Below are 25,005 nucleotides of genomic sequence, written 5' to 3'. Positions count from 1 at the left end.
ATGAAACTGTTCCCAGGTCCAATACAGAAGCATGGCTAGTTTTCCGTACAGCTTTTTTTCTCAAGAATAACAACTTTTTTCTTGGCTCATCTTCCTCTATCTCACTGACTGTTTCAATTATTTCAATGTGTCTAATTAATCATTTTTTGGCCATAAATAGGGACAACTACTTCCTCTGGCCTCAGAAGTTCTGTTAGACTCTCATATGTAAGGCATATAATATCACAGAATCACAGAATGTTAGGGGTTGGAAGGGACCATCTAGTCCAATCCCCCTGTCAGAGCAGGAACACCCAGATGAGGTTACAATACATAATCTTTAATTTTAAAAAAACATTATTTACTATGTCACCTGTGAAATAATTTATTTATTCATAACAAGTATGTGTGCATTTTCATGGCAATTTCACAATGTTCTGTTCCTTTAACATATTTATTATATATGGCAAAAAAATTGGTTCTTTTGCACTCATTTTTTAAAAGATTAATCATCCCTGGTTTGGGAATTTTGAAGAAAACCCACAAAACACAAACTTTTGCTTCATTTTTAGTTTCAGTCTTCCAAAGAGAACTGTTACATTGGTCTCAAATTACGTTAGTCATAAGACAATGGTGACAAATGTATTTTTATGCTTGGAGAAATTAGCGTGTTTTACATTCACTCTGCAGCAGCTGGTTTAGTCTGGCATTATATTCTTTTCAGAGCTGTTGAGGGATTTGTTTAGCCCAATAGGATTTGTATTGATTTCTGTTTCACTTTTTTTTGGTGAACTTTATTCTTATTTTGTTGTTATATTGATTTTGAGAGCTTTAGCCATTTGAGTTATTACAAATTTTGCTATATTTATGTTGTAATTCTACTACAATAATCAAGAACTTAGACCTTTATGGCTATTAAATACAAAACATGCCCCTAATTAAAAAACAACTTCCCCCTCTGCCAAAACTGAAGGTGCAGCAAATTTCCTGGAATCTGAAGTATCTCTGAAAATTACTTACCATATTTCTTTTTCCCAGATGTTTTTTCAGGACACTCAGGGACATTAATTTATATTATTTATTGATAGTTATTGGATGCTATTGTTCATAGCAATAGCTGAAATGTAAATGTAGAATGCTGGTATAAGCCAATGAGTTCTGTTTTATGTCATGTCTAAGTATTTAATATACACAACGATATAATATTTAATATACACAACTATATAAATATGAGACCGTGGCAAAAGAGATGCAAGGATTCCTGTAAATTAAAGCACCTATAAGTGGATAAACCCAAAGCTTAAAAGTAAGTTTTCCCTGGTTGATTAACGAACACACTTAACCGTAGCAAGCTCCCATAAATGAGTAAAATGATCAGGATAAACTCAGCCATCCTAGCAAATCCCCAATTTATATCTGTTTCCAGCAATTAAGCCTAGAAATAGCACTGCTTTAGCTGTCTGTAGACACTCTGATATGCAACTGTATCGTGTCACAATATGCTCTGAATTTGATCAAAGCCCACAGGCAGTGGTTGCCTCACTTTTAAAGAGTCAGATGGTCCCAGAGAAGTCAGAGGGAGTAAGTTCTTTGAAATTAAGCACAACCTAAGAGGATCTCTCTTAAGGAAGAGACAAAAAAGCCTTACAAGGATGTCAGCTCCAACAGCTCTGGTTATTAAAAATGACAGTTCCAACCTCTTGGAATTATCCCACTTAAGCCAGTGGATCGGAATACTCTTTGGTACCAGTGCTGCAGACCAAACCTTGCCAGACTTCAAACTGCAGCTGTGTCCCAAGAGGAAGAGCTTTCTTCATCACAGGCAGAATTTGGTCAGCTCCCAAAAGTAATTGATTTCTCCCTTCTTAATAAAACATCTTTTGCAGTTTTATGTGTGGCAGATACCCTCTGTAGTTTGGAGAGCTCTGGGTGTAAACAAAGTAGTGAAGAACAATTATCCATCCCACACCCCCGGGTGGAAATCAGATTGAAAATTATTTGCTCACACAGTTGGATGTGATGAGACAATGACCAGAGCAGACTGCAACTGGGAATGTTTTCATGTGGTCTCATTGTATGCACTTAAATCATAAAGTCAGTTCCTACTAGTGGGCTGGGAACTGCTGCAGCAGTTGTCTGTCCTACATGCTTGAATGAATAGGGTTCCTTATTCAATGGGAATTCTGCCCCAGTTCTCTAGAAATGTGAACTTTTCATTTACAATACAGTTTTATCTTTGCTGTCAAGTGCTGAAGATAGAACTCAGTATTCTGTGCGTTGTGGGAGAAGAAGAAAAGAAGATTTCTGATGATCAGAATGCAAGTGTTAAGTAATGGACTGGCTTAACCAGCACTGGAGGCATCTGCTGCTCAGGAGATTTGGAAACTCTTCTGGACTATTAAACAGCATTGCTGGAATTGAGCTGGTTCATAGAGCTTGTTACAGGATTGCATTGTCAAGTTATAAACTAAATAGCCACAGCTCCTGTTAAGTATTTCTTGATGGTAATAGCAGTCTGTCTCTCAAGACCACAGCACTACATTAAAAATAGGAGAGCGTTCATTGTAAAAAACAGGACAGAGAACAGAGCCAGTAATATAGGAACTCGCCTGTACGTGTAGCAGACTATGTACTGTCCATTCATAGACACAAAGAGGAAACTAAAGATGGATGGCGGCTGAATTTGTAGGAAAAACATAAAAATCTCACCCCTTTAAAATCAACAAAATTTTATTTTAATGAAAAGCAAAGGCAGATACAAACTGTGGTTTAATGAAACAAGCAAACAAACAAAAAAAATAGAAGCAAACCTGATAGAGCCTGAGTAAAATGGTTTAAATATACTCAAAGACTAGCTTCTGATACTCCATATCATAAGTGACATACTCTTCACTTGTTTGAAGACCTTTTTTGTGATAGATTCTGGAAAAGAGAAATAATTTAATTCTAGAAAATGAAATCTGAGTTCACTGTGTTCTTTACAGTGATATTATTACATATATATATGTATATTAAAAATATATAAAATATTTTTAATATATAAAAACATATATATATATAAAAATATATATTTTTATATATATATATTTGATAATTATATTGTATCACTTATACTCCTCTAACAGAAACTTGAAACTGATCTTGAAAGTGAGTAATACAGATTTCCCATGACTGTTATTCTGGTACGGATGTGAATAACAGCTACACCTTCACACAGCTCAATCAGAGGGTCTGAAATGAACCTTAAAAAGCCTTTTATTTTCCCCAAAAATGGGACTGGAAAATATTTTTTATCTTTATATTGTTACACAGACTGGCAATCAAGAAATTGAAGTTAGCGCTGACATTTAGAGAAAAAACAAATTTTAATAAGTTTTTGTAAAGAATTTAGCTCCTAGATGTGTAATCTTTTGCAGCTTTCAAGAAGTTAATGATTAGTACTTGTCCCCCAAATATGGCTTTCTTGTGCTAAAAATGTATCTTTAAATTATATTCTGTGCTTCCCTCTTCTGTGAGAAATTATATTCCTGGATATTTGGAAATAATAGACTAAAACAAATAAGAATTGGAGTGCACCTGCAATGCAAAGATATTTGTCTGTGTGTATAGTATAAAAACCTGCTTATCTAAACCATTGCTGAACATCTTAAATTCCACCTTTAAAACTAAAATTATCAAAAATTTAAAATCCTTCATTAAAATGGCATACCATCTGCAGAATTTCAATTTCTGTTCGAAGAGTCTCACAGATACTTTCCCAATCATCATCTTTGCAATTTTCCAATTCTTTCTTAAGCCTGTGTCCAAAAACAAAATAAGTTTTGGGGTTAGAGAATTGGTGCTTGCGAAACTATTTTTTTCAGCTTTGGTCCCAATTGTCCACTTGTCATATGCGAGAAAACCCTCACTGATCTATCTGCATGATCAGCATTTTGGTTTGCTGGTTTTGTATTATAATTGGCACTTCACCCTGCTGCTCTCCCACAATATAGTGCGATTTCATTTGGCACCAGCAGTTGTGAATGCAACGTGAGTAACCAGAAAACGACAATTTGGGTTTTTGCAAAGTGTATCTTGACTAAATACTTTGTTAGACAAATTTCTGGACCATGTTGTTTTCATAAACCATGAAAGATTTATGGCCTCATTAGTCATCATTTCCCTTATTAAACAAGTGAATTTAAACGTTGATACTTAGGAAGGGCCATATGTTACTATTACTACTCTCCCTCAGTATCTGCTTGTAGCCGCTGGTGCAGACAGAATGTTGGATTAGATGGATCTTCTGCCTGACCCTGTGCAATGTTGCTCCGAACCCCTCTGCAGATTTCTTTGCTGTTGTTGTCTCCCCATTTCTCCCATTACTCTTCAGCATTAACTGACTGTTTCCCAATAGTCCCAGCCAGGAATTCTCCAACTTTGCTACAATAAGGACTAACGTTAAAATAGTGATTACTGCATTAAAAAGAGCATCGACTTTTTCTCAGTTCTTTCAAGATTATATCATAGCCCAAATGAAACTAGTAGCAATTTTCTGTAAAAATACTATTTAAAATTATTTTTAATGTAAATTACTAGTAGCTTAATTATAAAATCTGTTAGGAAATCAGACAGCATGGGGAGCAATCTCTGCATCCATGGGAAGTGAACAGCAAAAACAATTGTAGCGTGCAGTTTGCTCTTCCTAAATGAGTGGAGATGTTCACTGCAGCAGTGCTTGCAGGGCTAGAACTTCCTTTGGCTCTTTGAGGCATAAAGCAGTTTTTACAAACAGCTCTTGGCTAAATTTTGCTGTATGGAAACAATTAACAAAACAAACCTTAGCAACAGGATTCTCAACTGCTACAGCTCCTGAAACACTGCAGCTCCTCTCCAAATGTTTTCATAGAATGAAAAGAGGCAGAAGACTTGACTTACCTAACACTGTCTACAAACCAGGCTCACAAATTCAGAGTTTTGAGACCCAGAAAAAAATGCAGTTTAATTGGGAAAAAACCTTCTGTAGAAAAACACTTTCCAAGGGGAATATCAGTGTTTGGGAAACATATAAGACATTGGTCCTGCAAAAAGTAGACACCTAAACTTTGTGCACCAATGACTGTAGTAGTTGACGTTAATATAATACTTGGTAGACCAAGAGAAATCTCTGCCAGACCTTTAGTAGTCTAATGAATACAAGGTGATGAGATTATACTGAGTCTTTGTATGGCTGTCAGAAGAAAAGCACAATGAGAAAGCTGAAGTTGCTTACCCTTAATTCAGTTTCAGCAAACAAGGTGAATATTGTGGGACATACATATAGACCGGAAAAAAGGAGAAAAACTATATATTCTGCTTCTAATTAAACAGCTAAACTGATGCATCGCAGCAGGATCCTGTTTATTCTGAAGTTGAAAGAGCAGATAGCAACCATTTTTTCTTTTATATGAGGAAATAAATAATTTAACCCAATTATATAGATAATGCACCTCTTTAGCTGTACTACTGCAGACGGAGTTTGTTCTCTACACAAGCAGATAGCTTTATTAAGAGTAAAAGGTATAGCTTCATATTAGAGGAATAGCATAATCACTATGTGTGGCATTAGAATAGTAGTATAAGACTGGACCTTAAGTTAATTTTGCTGTTCCTGTGGAAAATGTAAATATCTTACCATCAATATGGACACAGTATGAGTTCTGTGTGTTTGTATTATAAAGGAGTAAATCTTTCAGAAGTAATTCTCCTGCATTCATAGCACAGACAAGCATTCAAACAAAAGGAAATTTTGAACCACACTTTAATAAATGAAATATTCACTGTACCAGAGTACAGTGCTAGTTTACAGACCATTTTCATTGAGAGAAGTTCAATTCAAGGTCTAAGATCAGCTTTTGATCTTGATTAAATCAACTTAACTTTGTTGCCTTGCCTCCTCACTTTTTCCTTCCCGTGTTCTCTTGTCAGTATGATACTAGAACCCAAGTTTGTTTAAAATAAAGTCCTACTTTGACCAATTTACTTCAGCAAAGGACACAGTCTGTTAATCTCAGAGAAAATGCTCTCCCATTGTCTTCCACATTGTAAAATTGATGCACAGTCTGTCTGCAGGTTGTCAGGCTAAGGATGATACCAGTCTGTGTTAGGTGTACACTAAGGATAGAACAACCAGAAGATAAGCAGTAAGTGTTGCTCATCTGTGTCTTGGGATTGTGAATTAAATACTGTTGATGATGTGCTTTGAAATGGCAATGCCTATGAATTTTAAAATTTTATTTAAAATATTTTCTAAAACTTTCAAATGTGGTGACAGCACAGCTCCTTACATAGCATGGGGTAGTGGTGATAAAAGATATTCATTCTGATGTGGTGTTTAATTTTCACATTAATCAATTGATTCTGCTTTCAGGTCTTCCTTCTTTCTTATTTAGAAGCTAGATAATTACAGTATGTGCCAGGAATATTATACTCACAAAACAAGGTCTGTCTGTTAGGTTATAGTCTACACAATTAATGCATTGGAGACGCCTGAGTTACTGAATAAATGATGAAGTTTTACCAGAAGGAATGTGAGACAATGGAACTATTCAAAAAATGTTTAACGTGTAAGCAGATTTAGCTTTTTCATTTTACATTTAAGATAAGGAGGATATTCATATTCATCCTTCCACTATCAGATTGAATGTGCAAACCAAGTATTCATTAAACTATACTGTCTAGATGGAGGACAAGTTTTCTGTCACCTTTGGAAGTGAAAGAGATGTACCTTTTGCCAGAACAAGGATTAATTTGACAATTATACCCTCCTTATGACTATGATAAAAAGCAGATCTCTTAATAAATATTCGGGAAAAATGACATCAGTATTTGTCTCTCCTTGTCCATTGTTTTTGTCTTATTTTTAGAATGTTGGTCTCCTTGATGGCAATAAGTGTATATTTTAAAAATGTCATTGCACTGGATTAACGGTTTATTGGTAGTTTACAGCATTACAGGTAACAAGCTCTGATGAACAACTGGAGTTGGAATGCCTTGTTTGTGAAAAGAGGTTTGACTATTCCTTTGACAAACATCCAAGATAAATGGCAACAGTAAACCTGAGCCTTATATCAAGTAGATGGGACCACAGCATCAGCATTTTTGGATGCTAGCTTGCCTTAGACTGAGCTCTCAGTGGTCCATTTTCCATTACTTTTGAATGGCGCAAGTGACAAAGAGATGAAGGAGGAGGAGATCACAGAAAATGATTGATTTTGCAGCTTTGAAATGAGCACAGCTATTAAATATCATTGGCATTTGTGGCTGAAACGCACTCTTCTTGATTTTCAGCTGTATATGCAGAAGGCAAATAGGAAAAATAATTGTGAAATCAATACATGCTGGTATTATGAATTGAGCTATGATGAAAATAATGTTATTGTCGAACAGGTTTCTCTGAAATCTTTGAATGTTCAGATTCAAATTACTGGATCAAGAGTTCAGTAGCCAGGATGTGCATTCCAAGAATAATTTTAGGTAAAGAGGCCTCAAAGAAGAAATAGTTTGTGCAGAAGGCAGGGTGAATATTATGGTCTTCTATAGAGTCCTAACCCTATCTGGTTATTGGGGCTGCATTCATTCTTGTTTGCCTTGTTTATGACCACTCTTTGATTTATTTTTTTTTTAACCATAAATATGAGGAGAAACACTAGAGCATGCTATAAAACAGAATTGCTTGACACTGATATACAGGGCATAGAATTTATGGTATGAAGTGAAGTTCTGTAAGAAGTTATATATGAACTTGAGGGTATGTATGTTGATTTTCCTGGATTTTGTCATAAAGATCAGGAGAAACATTTATCGAGACTTTATTGAGTCTGAAGAAAAGTATAGAAGACTTTGGCTTCTTGTCTCACACCAACGTAGAGCTAATGCATTGAGGTCATTCAGTCTCAGTTCAGTACCAGTACTGATTTAATGTCTATGTTTCTATAGTGAGAGCAAGATTTTGCTGGCTATTTACAATTTACTGACACTACTAAACAGAAAATGCTATTGACACAGCTGAAGAAGTCAATAAATTTCAGATTATTATCAATTGATTGAGGAAGGGAGAAAATGAGTCTTAAATGGAGTTCAGTATCTCAAAACAAATTCAAGCACTTGAGCTGAACAAATAAATTATAAAAGCCTGTGCTTCATGGAGCAGAAATAGAATAAAAATTAAGAAAGTGATCTAGTAGTGATAATAAATGCTAGCAAGAAGATGAAACATGCAAGTGCACAGGGTACTAGGCTACATAACAAGGGTAATTAAATGTAAATTAAAATAAATAGAAATACCTTAGGTAAAATAAGAAAATTTCAGCTTTTAATGTTTTGGATCAGATCAAATGCTGATTGTAAAATGCATCACTATCCTTGATTAAAGCCTGCATTCTGCAGATGTTTTCAGGCAACTGTTTATAAAAGTAGTTCTAGGTCTTGGGTTTTTTTGTTATTGTTTGGTGTTTGGTTTGTTTGTTTAATTTCTGTTCCCCAAACACATAAAACATTACAAGAAGTTTTAAGTAATATATTATTATGGTTGAATAAGCATGGAAAGGTTAAGGCACACTGAATTAAATTGCACATTTAGAGTGCGATTTGCTTTTGTGCAGATAGAAAAACAAAGTTAACTGGACTGCTTTGCATGGGAACTGTAAGTACAAGTTACATACGAAAAAATTTAGAAGCATCAGAGACATCAAATTGTTTTTAGGGGTCAATAAGATTCCTATTGAAAGTCAGGGAAAATAAATATGGGATAAATATGGGTCAATGATCCTTCTTTTTCAAATATATTGATTTTTCTGTTGTACAGGCAAAATTAGATCTCAATCTGGATTTATTAATACGTCTACCATATTGCCAAAATTAGTATCTCTGGTCTCTACTGCTTTGCTTCATGTGAACTATATAATTTTCGCAGAGCTAGAAAGGATTTTATAATGTCCTTGTTTCCATCTGCATTGTGGGCTCTCCATTCTCCGGTCATCTTCCATGCTGAATGCATCCTTCTTGAAAAGTAGGTGAGAGATTTGTTCGGAGTATTCTTACACCCTTCTGGTTTTTGTTGGAAATACCTCTTGCTTTTTTCCACAGCTATATTTACTTTTCATGTTTATAGTTGTCTTTTGATAAGGTGGCATGCTCAGGCCTCTCTTCTCTGCTTCCAGATACCTATTATTGAAGTCCCCAGTTGTGTACAAGTACATAACCTGTATATAATTATATTCATCCTCTTTTTCAGTGAATCCAGCTTACAAGGTCTAGAGTTTTTAAATTGTTTTACACTATTATCTTAAACCACTATTTCAGAGTAATTTTTTGAGTCATTAAGCAAGACCAGCTGTAAGTGTAGTTCCTTTTCCAGCCCCAGAATTTCCTTTTTTCAGACCTATCAGTATTGTTACTATTAGTAATTTCCTTAATTAATTTTAATATGTCTTCCCCAGGTTAACTAGTAGTTTCCCATGTGGGATAACATCAAATACTTTAGTAATGTCTAGATGGATGGCATTTGCATTTTCTTTGTCTAACCAATGGGCTGTCTTATCAAAGGAAGATATCATTAGTCAGATTTGATCAATTTTTTTGTAAATCCATACTGCAATTTACAATGGAAACCTATTTTAACTACTATTAAAAACTACTACTACTACACTACTATTAAAAAGCAAATCTTAAAAAAATCGATGAAGAGATTGTCATTAAAAAACTCATTTTGAACCCCATATATTACTCCAGAGATTGATATTTCTTGATTATAAAATTTAACATAAAATTAAATTGCAAGTAGTTTTTAAGCCACCAGAAACATGCACAGCCTTAGGCAGTCTGCTGTTAGCATGAAACATTTGTTCAGCTCTAATGAACATATTTCCTGTATGATGTTTTCCTTCCTAATTTTGGTGATGAAGTTTATTTTTCTGTATTTTGAAGTATAAGAAACAACACTATATTTTTAGGAATTAAGCAAGTATATAAAGCCTTGAATTATTTACAAAGTAAGCTGACTTCATGCATTTCCCTTTTGTTACTGCTTTTCTGAAGTAGAACATAAATTCAGGTTTCAAAGATACAATTTATCTTTAGACTATCTTTAGTGTGAAAAATATCATTTTTAGGTAGAAACTGACTGTTCTTAGTCTGAATAAACTGTAATTAAAATTACTTCTAGGTTGCTTTACATAAGGCAACACATAAATTTAAAATTAAACTTTGAAAGAAGATAATTAATATAGTAAGTAATTAGAATGAATATAATAGTGAAATGACATAGCTAGGAATTCGCTGGTATCTGTTAGTCTCTGCTGGAGTCCTGTATTGTTCCACTGAAGTGATGCTACTTGCCAGGGAAATGTGACTCAAGAGAGTTGATGCCAAAGCTCTTTCCTGCTGTTTTGTGTTTGGGGTTGGCTTTGGCAGAGCAGACGATTAAAATGAAGCTTTTGATTTTAATTGTAGCTCTTTTCTGAAAAAAAGCCCTCTTTTCTTAATATTTCTCTGAATTATGCACCTGTATAATGAAACACAATTTCCAGGGTGCCTGCTTCGAAGAAGAGGGTACACTGTCATATCCATAATTGTATCTGTGCTTAACATTCAAATTTTGGTTAGCTTTTTCCTGTATCTGATATGTGCTACTACGAGCCTATAACAGCAGCACCGACAGCTGTTGGAATTACTGATGTATGATTCTCATGACCTTACGTAATTCTTTGATGGATTTGAGAGAAATTTTATGAAACTGCAGACATAGTATAGGGCATTTCTCTCAGATCAAAGATGAATTGCTGTAATTTGAATTAGCTGGCTACACTCTTCAGCTGAAATGCAATTTACTTTAAGATATATACTTAATTGTAATGAAGATTCTTGCCTTACCAGCTACTTTTGATATTGATTTTTAAGCTGGGACTAGGTATGTGATACAATAACAGACTTACAGGGTGATCTGGGAGCTACATATGTCAGGTTATTGATGCTGACTGTTTCTCACATTTGTTCTAAGGAAGCATTAAAAACATCAGTATTTTTACTGTGTAAAGAGTGGTGTGATTTCCTGCTCTGTAAGAAAAAGAATCATATTTTGTGCTTATTTCCTAGGAAAAATATGTATTTTTGATCCACATTACTTGTGCCAAAATATTATTGTCTTTATACATACTAAATATTATTTTAAGTATAAAGTAAAATTATTTTCTTGCAATACATTCCATATGGGGGAAAAAAGCTTATCTTGCTAGGTAAAAAGGGTTGTTTCTCAAACACAGTGTGTTCAATCACATTGATTTTAGCGAGACCAAAGCTATTAAGAGATACACTAGTGTATGTAAGATCGCATTAATTGGTACTTGGCTACAAAAGGTCCTTTGCAAGTGCCAAAGGCATATCTAGACTGTCAGGAGGGCTTCCTGGTTCACCCCAAGTGCCCAGTTTTTCTCACTGACACTGACTGATTCTTTACTGTCAGATTCCTTCAGAAGGCACCCATAGGAGTGGCCAGGATAGTTTGCTCAAGATCTGCTCCAGAGAGACTATTGTGCTCTGCTGTGGCAGCTGTGGTCCCTCAAACGCTCCTGTGGCACCTCATAGGGGCTGCGACACATGGGGCAGCTGTTGTCATTTTGAGCCATCACTCTGTGGCGCTGGGTGTAACTCTTTGAAGGATTTAATGCATTTTGAATGGAAAGTATGTGTATAGACATGACATTATATCTTAATGTTGCAAAGACACTACAAAGGGACTAGAGTAGACATGATCTCACCAAATGCTAGGAAGTGCGGAGATGATGTTTGTTGCAAATAATGCTGCCTCTGAGCAGTGTAGGCACAAGCCAGTTCATATGTATTGATCTATGGGCTGTTTTCTCCCCTTGTGCATTCCACAGTGATAATTGGTTCATTGGATACTTCAGACTGGAAGAGATGTCAGGAGGTCACCTAGCCCAACGTCCTTCTCAAAGCAGGGTCAGCTACAAGGTCAGAGTAGATTACTCAGGGCTTTATCCAGTCAAGTCTGAAAACCTTCAAGGATTAAAATGATGCAACCCCTCTGGGCAACCTTTTCCTTTGCTATTCTATCCTCATGATAAAAAAGTATTTCCTTAGATTAATTCTAAATCCCTCTTATCTCTTCTGCTTTTTGCCTTTTCTTCTCCCACTGTGCAGAGTTGTGCACATCCTTACTCCATATTCTTGATGACTTCTTTGTAGGGACTGGAGGGTGATCAGGTACCACCAGAGGATACCTGCACTATTTATAGCACATAATACTTTAAATTCCCTTTGATTGTCTTAATTCAGTAGTCCAAATCAAAAAGTCATTAGTAGGTTTTGTTAAAAAAAAATAAATAAATTGATAGAGTTGTATGAATCTGATAAGGTTTGGGATAATTCTAAACACCACAGTGCTATGACATGCAGAAGTAGACAAATGAGGATTGCCTGCGTGGCTCTACTGAAAAGCAGAATCTATTAGTGCTGACATGGAAGTACAGTAACACAGCTACATTGCTTCTGGCATCCAAGATAATTTGTTCAGGGCTATCTCTCTCTATAAAGCATTGAGGTTTTCTGAGCCTACATGAGCTCAAAAGCAAGTTCAAGATAGAAGTATGATCTAGGAAAATTTGTCCTAGATTTTGTCCAGTATCTGAAATGAAGAATATTTCCATGTGAAGAAAATGTCTTCAACATATTATTACACGTCAAGGAGAAGTTGCTTTTTGTGATGGTAACGTCAGCTGTAGGAGCACTTTACATTTTGCAGTACATGCAATTATCAAATCATAGAATCAATTTGGTTGGAAGAGACGCTTAAGATGACAGAATCACAGAATGTCAGGGATTGGAAGGGACCTCGAAAGCTCATCCAGTCCAATCCCACCGCCGGAGCAGGAACACACCAAGATGAGATTACACAGGAAGGTGTCCAGGCGGGTTTTGAATGTCTCCAGAGTAGGAGACTCCACAACCTTGCCTGGGCAGCCTGTTCCAGTGCTCTGTCACCTTCACTGTGATGAAGTTTCTTATCATATTTAAGTGGAACCTCCTGTGTTCCAGTTTGTACACATTGCACCTTGTCCTATCATTGGTTGTCACTGAGAAGAGCCTGGCTCCAGCTTTGTGACACTTACCTTTTACATATTTATAAACATTAATGAGGTCACCCCTTCAGTCTCCTCTTCTCCAAGCTAAAGAGACCCAGCTCCCTCAGCGTTTCCTCATAAGGGAGACGCTCCACTCCTTTAATCATTGTGGACCATCAAGTCCAACCATAACCTAACTCTAGCACTAAACCATGTCCCTAAGAGCCTCATCTTTTCACTTGGTTTGTTCAGCCTGGAGAAGAGGAGAACTCATCATGGTCTACAGCTTCCTCACAAGGGGAGGAGGGGCAGGTGCTGAACTCTTCTCTTTAGTGACCAATGACAGAACCCAAGAGAATGGCAGGAAGATGTGCCAGGGGAGGTTTAGGTTGGACATGAGGAAAAAGTTCTTCACCCAGAGGGTGCTGGAGCACTGGAACAGGCTCCCCCAGGGAGGTGTCACGGCGCCAAGCCTGACAGCATCCAAGAAGAGACTGGACAATGCCCTCAGACACATGGTGTGAACTCTGGGGTTGTCATGTGCAGGGACAGGAGTTGGACTTGATGCTTGTGGGTCCCTTCCAACTCAGGACATTCTATGATTCTATGATCTATACGCCTTTTAAACCCCTCTAGGGATGGTGGCTCAACCGCTGCCCTGGGCAGCCTGTTCCAGTGCTTCATAACCCTTTCCATGAGGAAGTTTTTCCTAATATCCCATCTGAACCTTCCCTAGCATAACTTGAGGCCATTTTCCCTTGTCCTAATCTAAGCTTATATTGGCCACAAAATGATGCATTTTATGAAGTTGAAAAATCTCCTAGTTCTTCTTGCTTTGGTGGTAAATGACACATACTAGTTTTGTAGTTAGTGGAATTTAACATATTTTATCCACTGTTGTGTTTTCCCCTGGATAAAACCAAAGTATTGTTCCACAAAACTGTGAGTTAATTTCACTACATAGAAAGACAGATATACATGGATTCAAATGATTTGCCTAGGATCTCATAGCAATGAGGGGCAGAGCTGGGCATTTAGAGTAATATAATGTTTGCTACTTCTATAACAGGAAACCTGTTATGGAAAACTAATTACACCAATTTAAACATTAAGCAGTATCATGGCAGTAAACTACTCCAAGGGCAGTATGTTATTTAGAAGGTAGCTGACAACCTCAGGTATCACAAAACCCAATATATCACGATGGAATGAATAATGTAAAAGACTGAATTATAGCATGCTGTCTTACAGAATTGCTGATGTTATTGTTATTTACACTGTGCCTTCTATGTATATGTTGAATACAAAATTTTTGCTGCTGTGTGCAGAGTTGTGAGCTAACTAATTTTTATGTTGAAGGAATTTTGGCCATGTCTCAACACCATGTAAGAAGTTGTAGAGAGTTAGTAATAGGGCTGATATATAATTTTCTTTCAAAAAATGATATTCAGCAAAAAATGGGCCATTACCAAATCGTCTCTCAGAAAAATGCTCAGGGTTCTCTGCAAAATTTGATTTTTCTATTGAAAGCTTTCAGAAAAAAAATAAATTATACTTATTTTAGTCAAAACCTGAGAAATAAATGTACAGAAAAGAAAACATTACGTGTTTTCTCTAATGATCTTTGTTAGAGAATAGTTTGGGCCAGCTTTTCTAGGAGAATTTCCTTTGTGTTTTCTTTTAAATATTTTTAAATATCCACAGGCACTTTCATCTGGGTCACGATAAAATAGGAGAAAGATGGTTAATTTGGTGATATGGGGCTTTCTGCGTGGGAAGTTATTTTGTTGAAAACATTACATTATTTGCTGTATAGTGAAAACATATACATGAGATGAGCAAAATGACAAGAAATGAGTGGTTACCACTTAGTTCCTAGGAAACAATATTTGCAAGGTCTTCTGTCTTGGTTAAATCTTCAAAATTTTATTCTAAACTAGCTTAATTAGAAGGCAAACTAGGACTGATGGGAAGGGTCGCAGAGGAAACAAATCTATGTTTAGTAGTTTCAGTACAAGGCCACCTGACACAAGGAGGTTCCTGTGGCAAATCCACCCCATTGCAATGAGATTTTTACCTTAAACATTCCGGATCATTCTGAGGTTTTTCAGTGACTTGGACTTTTTCTGCTTCTAAATCCTTTGTCATTCTTTCGGCTTCCCTGATTACTTTCTCAAGGTCTAAACAGAAAATAACAATTACCTTATAAATATATATTAATCATCCATATTCAAAGACTTACTACATTTTCTAAATTTATCTTTTCTAATGCCTCTTTGTGAAGCTGTTCATAGGGTAAAGACATCCAAATAAAGACATGAATCATTTTGTTATTGTAATTGGTATGCATATTGCAATCTTCTAGAAAATTTTATTCCTTTTCCTAAATAATTTATGACCAAATTTATGGTCTTTCTTAGCTTTCTTACTGTCACATGTTAATTAAACATTTGTAAAAAAGTTACTAAACCACTTCTAGGTGACATTTTTATCCAAATTTCAAAATCATCCTTATGGCCTGTGATCACCTTTGACACAGAATCTTTCTTGATTCCCTCTATATCCATCTAGTTGTTTCTTTTATGTGGTTTCCTGCATATTCAACAAAACTTTATCGTGTAGACTTCCTTATTTTATTTTTTTTTAATGCACAGACTTTCATATACTAACACATAAATATCAGTTAAGAGATGACAGTTGAATTTACTAGTCAGAGGTTTAGCACCTAGGCCAAATCTGTCTTTATCAGTCCAAGCCATGTTGCTTGTTACACATTTAAATTTTAATTACATTCTTTATTTATAAGTTAATGAGTTTTAAACAATATTTATATTGATTTTAAGTTCACTTTGAAACACTAAATTATCCATTTAAGTATATGTCTTACCAGCAAAAGTAAAAATTCACTTCTCAGTTACAGGTTATGATTCAGCACATCTGTAGACCTCAGTATCACTAACATTTAAAATAATTCATATTGAAATCCATAATATTTGTTATAACCATGTCTATAACAATATATAACAATATATTAAAGTCATCTTTCCATTGCTTCCTTTTTTTCAGAAAAATAACTTGTCAGAAAACATTTTTCAGAAGCATTTGCCAAGCCACAAATAATCATCATAACAAGTGATTATCAGGCACACCTTTGAGTTCACTTTGGAGGGTAAATAAATACTGCTTTAATTCGTTCTTCTCCAGCTGGAGTGCATTTAGCTGAACATTTTTATGTTCCATTGACTCCATTTCTAAGAAAAAGATATATTTTCAATTAAAATGCATTGCAGTCCTAGCTTTCAAGATATAATCTTAAATATTCTTAACTACTTCTACCAATCTAGTAAAAAATAACCTTAAACATAAAACTAAAATCTGTTGTGTAAAATCCAGTTCACAGGAAATTATATGTCCTATAATGAATACATATCTATGAAAGAATGTTTTTTTTAATGTTATCAAGGTGTTTGACGTACTTTTTGACTGGGCACAAAAAGAATTTAAAATGTTTTGCTTTAGGGTTAATTCAGCTATAAAGGAAGATGATTTATGGAACAGGTGATGAACAAACACCTCTCAGCAGGACTAAAAAGAGTGTATTTTATTTAGTGTTATGGACATTTGAACCTGACCATTGACAACATCTGGAATTAATTTTAATTGTTTCCCTGACAACTGGAGGTCCTCATGTAATTTTCTTGTTATGAGTTAAACTTGTCTAGTGTCATCAGTGTGCTCGAGAATATAGCAGATAGACAGACAAATTGTACTTTAAAAAAGATGCGATTTAAAAGGGTGGAATCAAGACAGTAAAAAATCCAGAGAAGAACATTAGTCACCTTTCATGTCCTATTGCTCTAACCTTTCAGAGACCATTTGACTAATGAGATCTGCCTGAATATGTAAAAATTAATCCTTAAAAGTATCAAGTGCCTCCCAATACAGGCTTGTTTTTCAGTTGTAGATGAGAATCAGAGCCACAGGAAACACAGAAAGAAGGTACCACCAAGAAACTCAAATGGACAGTCAGAGTTCAGTAACTTTACACCAGAAATAGGGAATTCAAAGTACTGGCACTTGACTTGTAGAATCACGAGACTGGAAAGGACTCTGAGTGGTCATCTACTGCATTCCTCCTCCCAGAGGCAGGATCAGCTGTTCCTCTGGGATTTCTGACAGATGCTTGTCTAACCTGTTCTTAAAAACCTTTGGTACTGCAGACTCCTATTTCCTTTGGTGATGGAACCTCCTAAGGCAGAGTGTTTCAACTGTTCACTGTTCTTCCTGGAAAGATTTCTGAACAACCAGCCAGACTCTCCCTTACTGTGGTTTGCACTTTTAACTTTGTATTCAGCTCACTATAGGTGTGGAGAATATATTAATTTCCTTTTTACAGAGGGCTTTAAATATTTAAAACTGATATCCATCTTCCATCAGTCTTTTCCTCCATAGGTTAAATGGTCTGCATTCTTTAATTTCTTTTTCTTCTCTTGTTCTCCAGATCTCTGATCACCCTCACTGGTCCCATGTGGATTCTCTCAAGCTGGTCCACATTTTTTCTTGAAGTGCAACATCCAAAACTAGATGTATAGTACTCCAGCTAAGAGCTTAACTGCCCTAAATAGAGTGAAGGATTATTTTGCACGTCTCAGAGGTCGGAGTTATGTTTATATCTCAGTATGGTGTTGTCATTCTGATGTCATTGACTCATGTTCAGCTTGTGATCTATGATGACTCCTATTTCCTTGCTGAAGGATTGCTTTTCAGTCTGGCTCTCTGTTCTGAGAAATCTCATATTCTCTATCTTAACTCAAAGATATAGTTATACTGTAGCAATAAAAGACCAATCTTACAAGGCATCTGTGCAGATAATTCTTTTGAGGCTAAGGAAGCTTGCGTAGTTCAACCATTGGTGAATATAAGTATTGCAAATCAAATACAGTACATTATGTATGACAGTGCACCCATGCGCTTGTCGACACTAGACATTGGGAGCCACTTGTGCAGTTTTGCACAAGGACAGCCTTTAATTTTGCTTGTGTAATGTGGTATTTCAGACAATGTTCTCTCGATTTTTATTGCTAAGAGGAAATTCCAGACAGCAAGGGAATGGAATTAAAATGATTGTTTTGCACAGCTATGTTTTACTGATTTGTATTCATTCTCAGGTAATCAAAGATAAAATAGTTTGATATAAGACTTACCATTTTTCAACAGAGCTGCCTCTTTCTCTAAGTCATTTATTTCAGTCTTGACTTTTTTTTTAATCAGAAGATCTCTATTACTTGTTAGACCATACTCATTGGTAAACTCTGTTACTTCTTTAGTAAAATTATCTTCCTCTTCAGCTACTTTTCTCTTTGCATCTGTCTGGGAAAAAAAGAAAAAAAAAAAGGAAAATTTAATGTTTATGTGAAAAAAAGAAAAGAAAGTCTTTGTTAGCTACACAGACTGAAAGGCACTGTGTTTGTTTAGACTTAAACTTGTACTATAAATATATTTACTTCTTGTGACTTAGGAGGACATGAACATGGTCTACAGCTCTATAATTTTGTCTGCTTTAAGCTTTTTTTTTTTTAAGCGAAGGATGTATTCTTAATAATAATACATTTTAAAAAAAAATCAATAAATTACATTACAGACTTGTGCCGGCGGTTTTTCTATTGAACTCTTTATTGAAATTAGTAGAAAGTTCTGTTTAAAGTCAGTAGCATAGTGTGGCCAGTCTTTTTTTAGATTGGTATTAAAAGAAATAAAGGTGTTCATTCCTCTGCAGAATGTAGACTTTACCTCCCTCAGTAAACTACCAAGAAAGCTATAATTGATAGGAAGTGACTGTTTCATTTTCTGAAAAAAAATATTCAATAGAGCAACACAATATTAAATTCCTTTAAAAATATTAATTGATTGCTAAATTAAATAAAAAGAAATCACCCCTATGTACAGGAAGACAGAAATGATAACCTATATATCCAACTTGACTGGTTACAATTAATAGAAACTCCACACTTCTTCAAAGGATATTTAGCTTTTATAGCTAAATATTTTTTTCTGCGATTCTTAATAATATTTATTTTTCTTTCTTTCTCTGTATACTTAGGTTGGGAATGCGTTGGATGCTGAAGAAATGCTGAGAAGACTAGTCATCTGTGGCATTTCTGAGTATCTACAGATCCAAGGATCCACAGTGAAGTAAGAGGAAGCCAATATTCAGGTTAGCACAAGGGAGAACTGTAAAGCTTGTTGTCTGCATCTCTTTATCAAGATCCCTAAAATGTGGTGTTGGCCTCCCTGAGTTTTTCCTTTGATCCTTCTCAACATGTTTTATTGCGGATGAGGCTGTCCAATTTAAGGTGAGACTTTCCTAGTTTTCTAAAGGAAATAATGTGTCAGAATTGGAGTAGAGTCATATAACAGCAGGCATTAGATAAGGAAATCAAGAATGTGAAATCAGCTTTTTAGAGAAAATGCAGCATATGTTGGTTACCTTTGATCATGGTTTAAATTAAAAGTAAGAATTTACATTGCTAAGTATGCTACAGTAAAACCAACTAACTAAACAAAAAACTCCAACAAACCACAAAACCACTACAACAAAATCTGAAAACCCAAACAAACAAAAAACTAAACAACAACTGGTTTTCCAGATTTAAAACATTACTTTTTCCATATTTTCAAATGTTAAAACTGTCTAGGCTCCTACAGCAGAAAAGAGCTGTCTGAATACCGTAGCTGGAAACGTACAAAGATTTTAAGAAGGCTGGTTTTTTGATTGATAAGTTCAGCTTTCTGTTTTTCTAAGCTGTCTTCACGTTTCTTCAGAACTTCTGCATAGAACCGTTTTTCAGACAGACGCTGAACCTTTCAAGAGGGAAAAAAAATGTTATAAAGATTATTGTTTTATTGTTTCATATACAGGATATGTACAATTAATGATGTTGCACGTAAGGATCTTGGTCCAGTTGAAACACAGCTGGCATATCTGCTGGATTAGTAAAAGCAATATTCTTCCAATATATCACTAAGCTTTTGAAAAGTATCCTTTCTTTAAACAATATATTTAGTGGTGGTCCACCTATCTAAAACTGCTTTTTCAAGTCTTTTCAGTTTAGGAGACATTTTTTTCAGGTTAAACCCAGGAAAAATATTGAGCACATGGGACATTTTAGCCAACATAGTACAGTGTCCTCCATCTAACTGTGTAAAGCTCATCATGTACTAAATCAGAGAACAATATCTGGAGGGCAGGGGTCCAACATCATTGTTCCAACTGAATGGCTGTGCACATTGTCAACTCTGCAACGCTACTGTTGCATAGGAGAAGGAGGGAGGGATATGCTCGTATTTTTCTGAGAACAATTTCTGGAATTCTTAGCCAACAAAGTCTCATGGAGATCAGCGTATTGGTTAAAGACAGTTTGACCATAACCCACCCAACCCTCAAACTTCTATTTTATGTATAGTTTTATTTTTATTACTTTGAAACAGTAATTTATCTGGTAGAAGGGAATACTGTTCGACCATTTAATTTTCAAAATTTTCTGAAGACCACCTCTCAATTTTCCAGTGCATTTACTGTATCATTATCTAACCTAGGTTAAGTTATATGGTGGGATAAACTGTAAGAGCAGATAAATAGGGAACAGCTGAGCGTTGAAGAGTATTAAAGGATGAGAATAATTCATCTGATGAAGTGGAGAAAAGGAGGTCAAGAGAATGACTCAGACCGTAATACTCAGAACAAGGAGGAGGGAAAGTCAAGTCAGTGGAGTGGCCCAGACTGGAAAGGCACAGGGCAAAGTAGCAGGAAGGAAATTGAATAGTCAGGCTGATCCATGACCATTTGTGTGTGCAGAAGCAGAAGAGACCAAATAATAGTGATATGACAGAGGTTAAAGTGAAAAGATTGTTAAATGAAATAACGTAGATGATTTTGGAGACAGTGTAGATGAAGTGCGTCTGATAAAAAAGGGGAAGGATAGTGGAATCAAGTGTCTTAAGACTAGAATGTGACAGCTGGAAAAAAATAAAAAAGACCAGATTTTTTTCCTCATCCCTGATATTTCCAGTATGCTAAGTGTTCAGGAAGTGTAGATGTCCTTATACTGTACTGATATTACTGAACATAACTAACTGCAGTGTAGTTTCTCCATCCGTAAGATACCAACTTAACCTATGCATTTGCAACAGATTTTTTTTCAAGAAACCATTAAGCCATGAAAAGCAAAACGCTATAATTCAGGTTCTAATTACATGCTACCTGATTTTACAGAATGGAGGAAAAAAATAGCGTTTCTTAGGAACCTTTGATTTGCCACAGGTAGTCTGTGTGAAATAGATGTCAAACCACTTTTGAACTCGGTCTCATCTGCTTGGTCAGGCTGCTGTGTATGCACGTGCTTGGATATGTGCGCTTATACAGAAATGTACTTATTTGGTGTGGGACAAACTGAACAGCATTAGCTGAACAGAATTATATTAACTATCGTAGACATATGTAAACTTAATTCATGCACTGAAAAATAAATTACTTCAAATAATTTCAATAGCTGTATAATCTTTAAACCTGAATATAGTCTGATTGAAATGCATTTTCCCATTCCACTGTTTTCTGTACAAATTCCTATCTATAAATGGATAAATGTCAGACTAAGCAAGCAAGTAAAATATATTTTTGTGGATGTCAGTGAGAATATTATTAATCCTGGTGGGTAAAGCACATAAGATTTAATTAGAACTAGTACTTCAGCTCTTCCCATTAGTCATTTACAATAATGGCTCTGCTCCTGGGACCTTCTATACCTACCACATAAACCCTGATTATAAATCACAATACATCAATAACAAATTAGTAGTATAAACATAAAATTGTGATGCTCATAAATAAATTTATGAGCATGACTACGAAGGGCTTTACCTAACATGCAACTCCCAGATATAATCTGTGTTGGTTAAATAAGTTATTATTTTAAAGCGCTTTTGGGCTCTGAGATTGTGGCATGCATAAATGCAAGCACGTAAATAACTGCTTGCATGATTATAAACTTAATTTGAAACAAGTAAATATTTGTAAATGAGTTAACTTTTATTCTGACCCCTTACAGTAATGTTGGTATTTATTATGTATATTACTTAGTCTTTTACAGAAGGTAGAAGAGCTGCTTTTTGAAGGATGAAAATCATTCCCCAAACATTTAATTTCACAACTAGGTGAGGTAATGCCCCAAAGATTCTTGAAGATATTTATTTAAGTGATAGGATACAACAGTTCTGCCTTCAAATGAACCTTGATGTGCTTTCCTGTTGTGCATACACATCCTGCTAGTGCAGATACTTAAGAGCACAGGGGATGATATTTAGACTTTGTTTTCAGGCACAAGCAAATGGATTTTTAAATCATTTGTAACCACAGGTGTTAATGGTGAAAAGTTCAGCAAAACCGGAAGCTTAATCTAAAAATGTTTGCAGTTTGGTTAAAGGCAAAGCACAGCAAAGTCTTAAAAACTTTAGATTCAGAAACTTTTCTCTGTCTTCAGCATCCCTAGAAAAGCTCTTCGGCCTTGTGAGCCCTAACTGTGAGCCCAGGCTTGCAGGAAGGTCTTTAGTATATGAATCAAGATCCTGTGAAGTAAACAAAGGGAATGTTTCCATATATTTTCTGTGAAAGGCCCTTAGTGAACAGCAGCGGGCAACGAAGGAGTGATTTTGGGGCCTCTGAAGAAACGTGCTGTAAGAAGGTACAGGATTGTTAGGACAGGGCTGCTCACACACACTGAACAGTTTGCCTGGCATCTGGTGGCCGTGTCTCACAGCTTTTTGGAAGTGTTATCTGGAAATATTCCTACCCCTGAGGTGAGCTGCTCCCTGGACACAGCCAGAGGCCAGCCCGAAAGGTGAGATTTGTGGGAAGAAAGCTGTTGATAAACCTTTTTTCACTACAGAAATGCATAGTATAAGTTTTCTCAGTGCTGTATTATTCAGCAGGCGAAGTTTACTCATTTAAAGGGTTTATGAATCTGTTCCTGAAAGAACAGGTCATCTGTTTGTAAATATAATGTATTTAATTATTATGTATACTATAAACATGCCTGCTTACCTTAGTTTCTAATTTCATTTTTGCAGTGCTCAGCTCTTCTTTTATTTGGTTAATTTTTTCATAACTTCTATTTATGTCGGATTTAGCTGCAACACAACAAAAACCTGTAAAAATGTGTGCTCAGTTTGTAAAAGTTACATTCTTACAAAAACATGGCTTTGGCAAGAAGCAGCCGGACAAGATTTCATGGACAAAACTCCCCTCATGACAGCGGAGTGGGGCCATTTTTGTCCCCCCAAGAAATGGAGACGCCATTAAGTGTGGTCAGCGCTGCCACAGACCTTGTTGGATGAGGCGCCTTTTCTCTCCCGCCTGCTTCTCTGTGAGCTGTATTTGCTGGAACAAAGCATCCAGGTTCATTTCCTTTCTTTTTGAGGAGCCTGTGGGCTCTCCAGGTCTTGCTGTCTTTGTGAAGAGCTGGGTGGTTAAAGCTGGGTTGCCCTGGAGGAAGGTCAGGCTGGACCTGGGCACAGCCCTTCCCTCAGGGCTCTGCGCCCTACCAGACCTTGGCTATTCCCTCTGTCCGGTCCCTCCCTGTGTTTGGGAAGGAAACTCCAGACCACAGAGGGAAGCAACAATGGTAGGTGGGATGCAGCTGAGGAGGAAGAGGTGACAGAGCGGGACGTGTGGACTGCAGAATATGGCAGGGCAAGAGTGAACCTTGGGCAGAGGGGGAGCCCGCATGGGAAACACGGGAGATGGAAATGAGGAGGAGGAGAAGCAGCGCAGTAGATTGCAGGAGAAAGGAGGTACTTGGCCAGGCAAAAGGCAGCTGATGCTCTGAACCTCGTCAACCTTGAGCACTTTTGTGAAACGTTGGTTCTGACTCGGGTCTGAGCAGTTTTGATCAAACAGATCTGACTTTATTTCTCTGGGACAACATGCTTTATATTGGCTTTGTGTTGTTTTTTAGCCCTTCCTTTTTCTATGGAGTGATCACCATCCTGCTTACATTTGTTTTTCTTTTGAAGATGGATGCCTAACCTTACTAGCTAAGAAAATAGGCTAAAATCTGCTATCATACAAAAGAAGATGGTAAATCCAACTGCATAAAACTTAAGTAACAGTGATCAGACTCCCCTCAGCTGCATTTCACTGTTAATATAAAATGACAGTGTTTCTGTTCCAGTTGGTCTCAGTAAGCAAAGATCATAACGTAGCCCGTTGTATGTTCTTCTGGAGCACATTTTTGTATGAGTTTACTATGCTCTGAGCTTCTGCAACTTTCTGGTTTGTACATTACTGAGTGGTATACCTGGAAATGTAAATACCCAGTTGGAAATACAACTCATATTCCTACATCTTGACAAGGATGAACTACATTCCCTGCAGGGAATACCTATGGGAAGCTGGCCTCTTTGCTTTGAGGCAGAAAAAGCTTGGAGGAATGGAACTTTATACCCTTCTAGCCTTTTTAACATTGAAAAATATTAGGATTATTGACAATCCTGTCTTGTTAAAGAGTTTTCCTCAGAGGAGGTACTACCTTAGAACATACTGCAGCAGCAAAATTAAAAAGAGAAAATCTTTGACAGCAAAAAGCAAAACAATATACGTGAGAGTACAAATGTCTTATTGGTGAAAAAGCTGTTCTAAGTTAGTAGAATGAAACTGAGAGTTCTGGAAAAATGTTATCTCATAGCATTTGCTGCCATTTTATAACCCATAGTGTGCTATAACATGGTGCTTTTTAAAGAAAAGACATTGCTCTAAGAGAGAAATTCTGGCTTCTGATGAAATTTTCAATCCTGAAACTAGCACATTATGTTGCAGGAAATGCAATTATTTTTTAAAATGGAACAAAGGGCAACTGAGGGAGAAGAGTTCACAAAA

The 25,005-nt window shown here is 36.1% G+C and overlaps 1 protein-coding gene across 1 annotated transcript; it reads right to left on the bottom strand.

The window, feature by feature from the left end:
* Window positions 1–2,446: 2,446 nt before the first annotated feature.
* Window positions 2,447–23,532, bottom strand: CCDC172 (coiled-coil domain containing 172; the record flags this gene model as incomplete). The annotated part of the gene is made up of 8 exons (XM_080348253.1): window positions 2,447–2,515; window positions 3,689–3,776; window positions 15,154–15,256; window positions 16,226–16,327; window positions 18,281–18,446; window positions 19,821–19,937; window positions 23,173–23,258; window positions 23,454–23,532. 8 exons carry the CDS (start codon window positions 23,530–23,532, stop codon window positions 2,447–2,449), a joined length of 810 nt encoding a protein of 269 aa, XP_080204379.1.
* Window positions 23,533–25,005: the final 1,473 nt, after the last annotated feature.

Source organism: Nesoenas mayeri (genome assembly GCF_963082525.1).
Source record: "Nesoenas mayeri genome assembly, chromosome: 7".
In the NCBI taxonomy this organism is placed as follows: domain Eukaryota; kingdom Metazoa; phylum Chordata; class Aves; order Columbiformes; family Columbidae; genus Nesoenas; species Nesoenas mayeri.
The sequence above is the reverse complement of the archived record's forward strand: the minus strand, read 5'-3'. Positions and strand labels throughout refer to the sequence as shown.